The sequence below is a fragment of the Sinocyclocheilus anshuiensis genome, unplaced genomic scaffold (assembly GCF_001515605.1).
Source record: "Sinocyclocheilus anshuiensis isolate Anshui unplaced genomic scaffold, SAMN03320099.WGS_v1.1 scaffold876, whole genome shotgun sequence".
NCBI lineage: Eukaryota > Metazoa > Chordata > Actinopteri > Cypriniformes > Cyprinidae > Sinocyclocheilus > Sinocyclocheilus anshuiensis.
In genome coordinates, this window is record NW_015549619.1 from 191718 (window position 1) to 192220 (window position 503).

Sequence of the window (503 nt, forward strand, 5' to 3'; positions counted from 1 at the left end):
GAGTCATTTACAACAGCTTCGAACGCGGCTCAGCCAATCAGAATCAAGCACCGGAACTCTCCGTTTTATAATAATGATTTTTGGCATAAAATTAAAATTTATAATTGTTGGCTATTGCTACAAATATATATATCTGTGCTACTTATGACTGCTTTTGTGATCCAGAGCCACAAATATGTTTGACTTCATTTTTTTAACCACATTGGAATGGATAAGGATGGGACTTGAATCAGTAGCGCTCTGGCTCTCTCTTCACAAACACAGTGTATAATGAGAGCGGACCTGAGCGAGCCGGGCCTGATCCTGCTGATGGCTGCTGATCTCCTTCCTCTGGATCTCCAGCTGCATGTGGAGCTGATTCACCTCCTCGCTCTTGTTCTCCAGATCCTCTCGAAACTGCTCCAGCTGCTCCTCCAGATTCACCATCTGCACACACACACACAGAGACACACACACACACACACACACACACACACAGACACAGACACACACACACACACACA

General features: G+C 45.1%; 1 protein-coding gene across 1 annotated transcript in view; it reads right to left on the reverse strand.

The window, feature by feature from the left end:
- LOC107659344 (A-kinase anchor protein 9-like) overlaps positions 1-503 on the reverse strand; it is a 137082-nt gene that overhangs the window by 53508 nt on the left and 83071 nt on the right. The window contains exon 30 of the mRNA XM_016448259.1: positions 283-426. Within this exon, the coding sequence (XP_016303745.1) occupies positions 283-426 (144 nt within the window). The remainder of the gene's footprint in view (positions 1-282; positions 427-503) is intronic.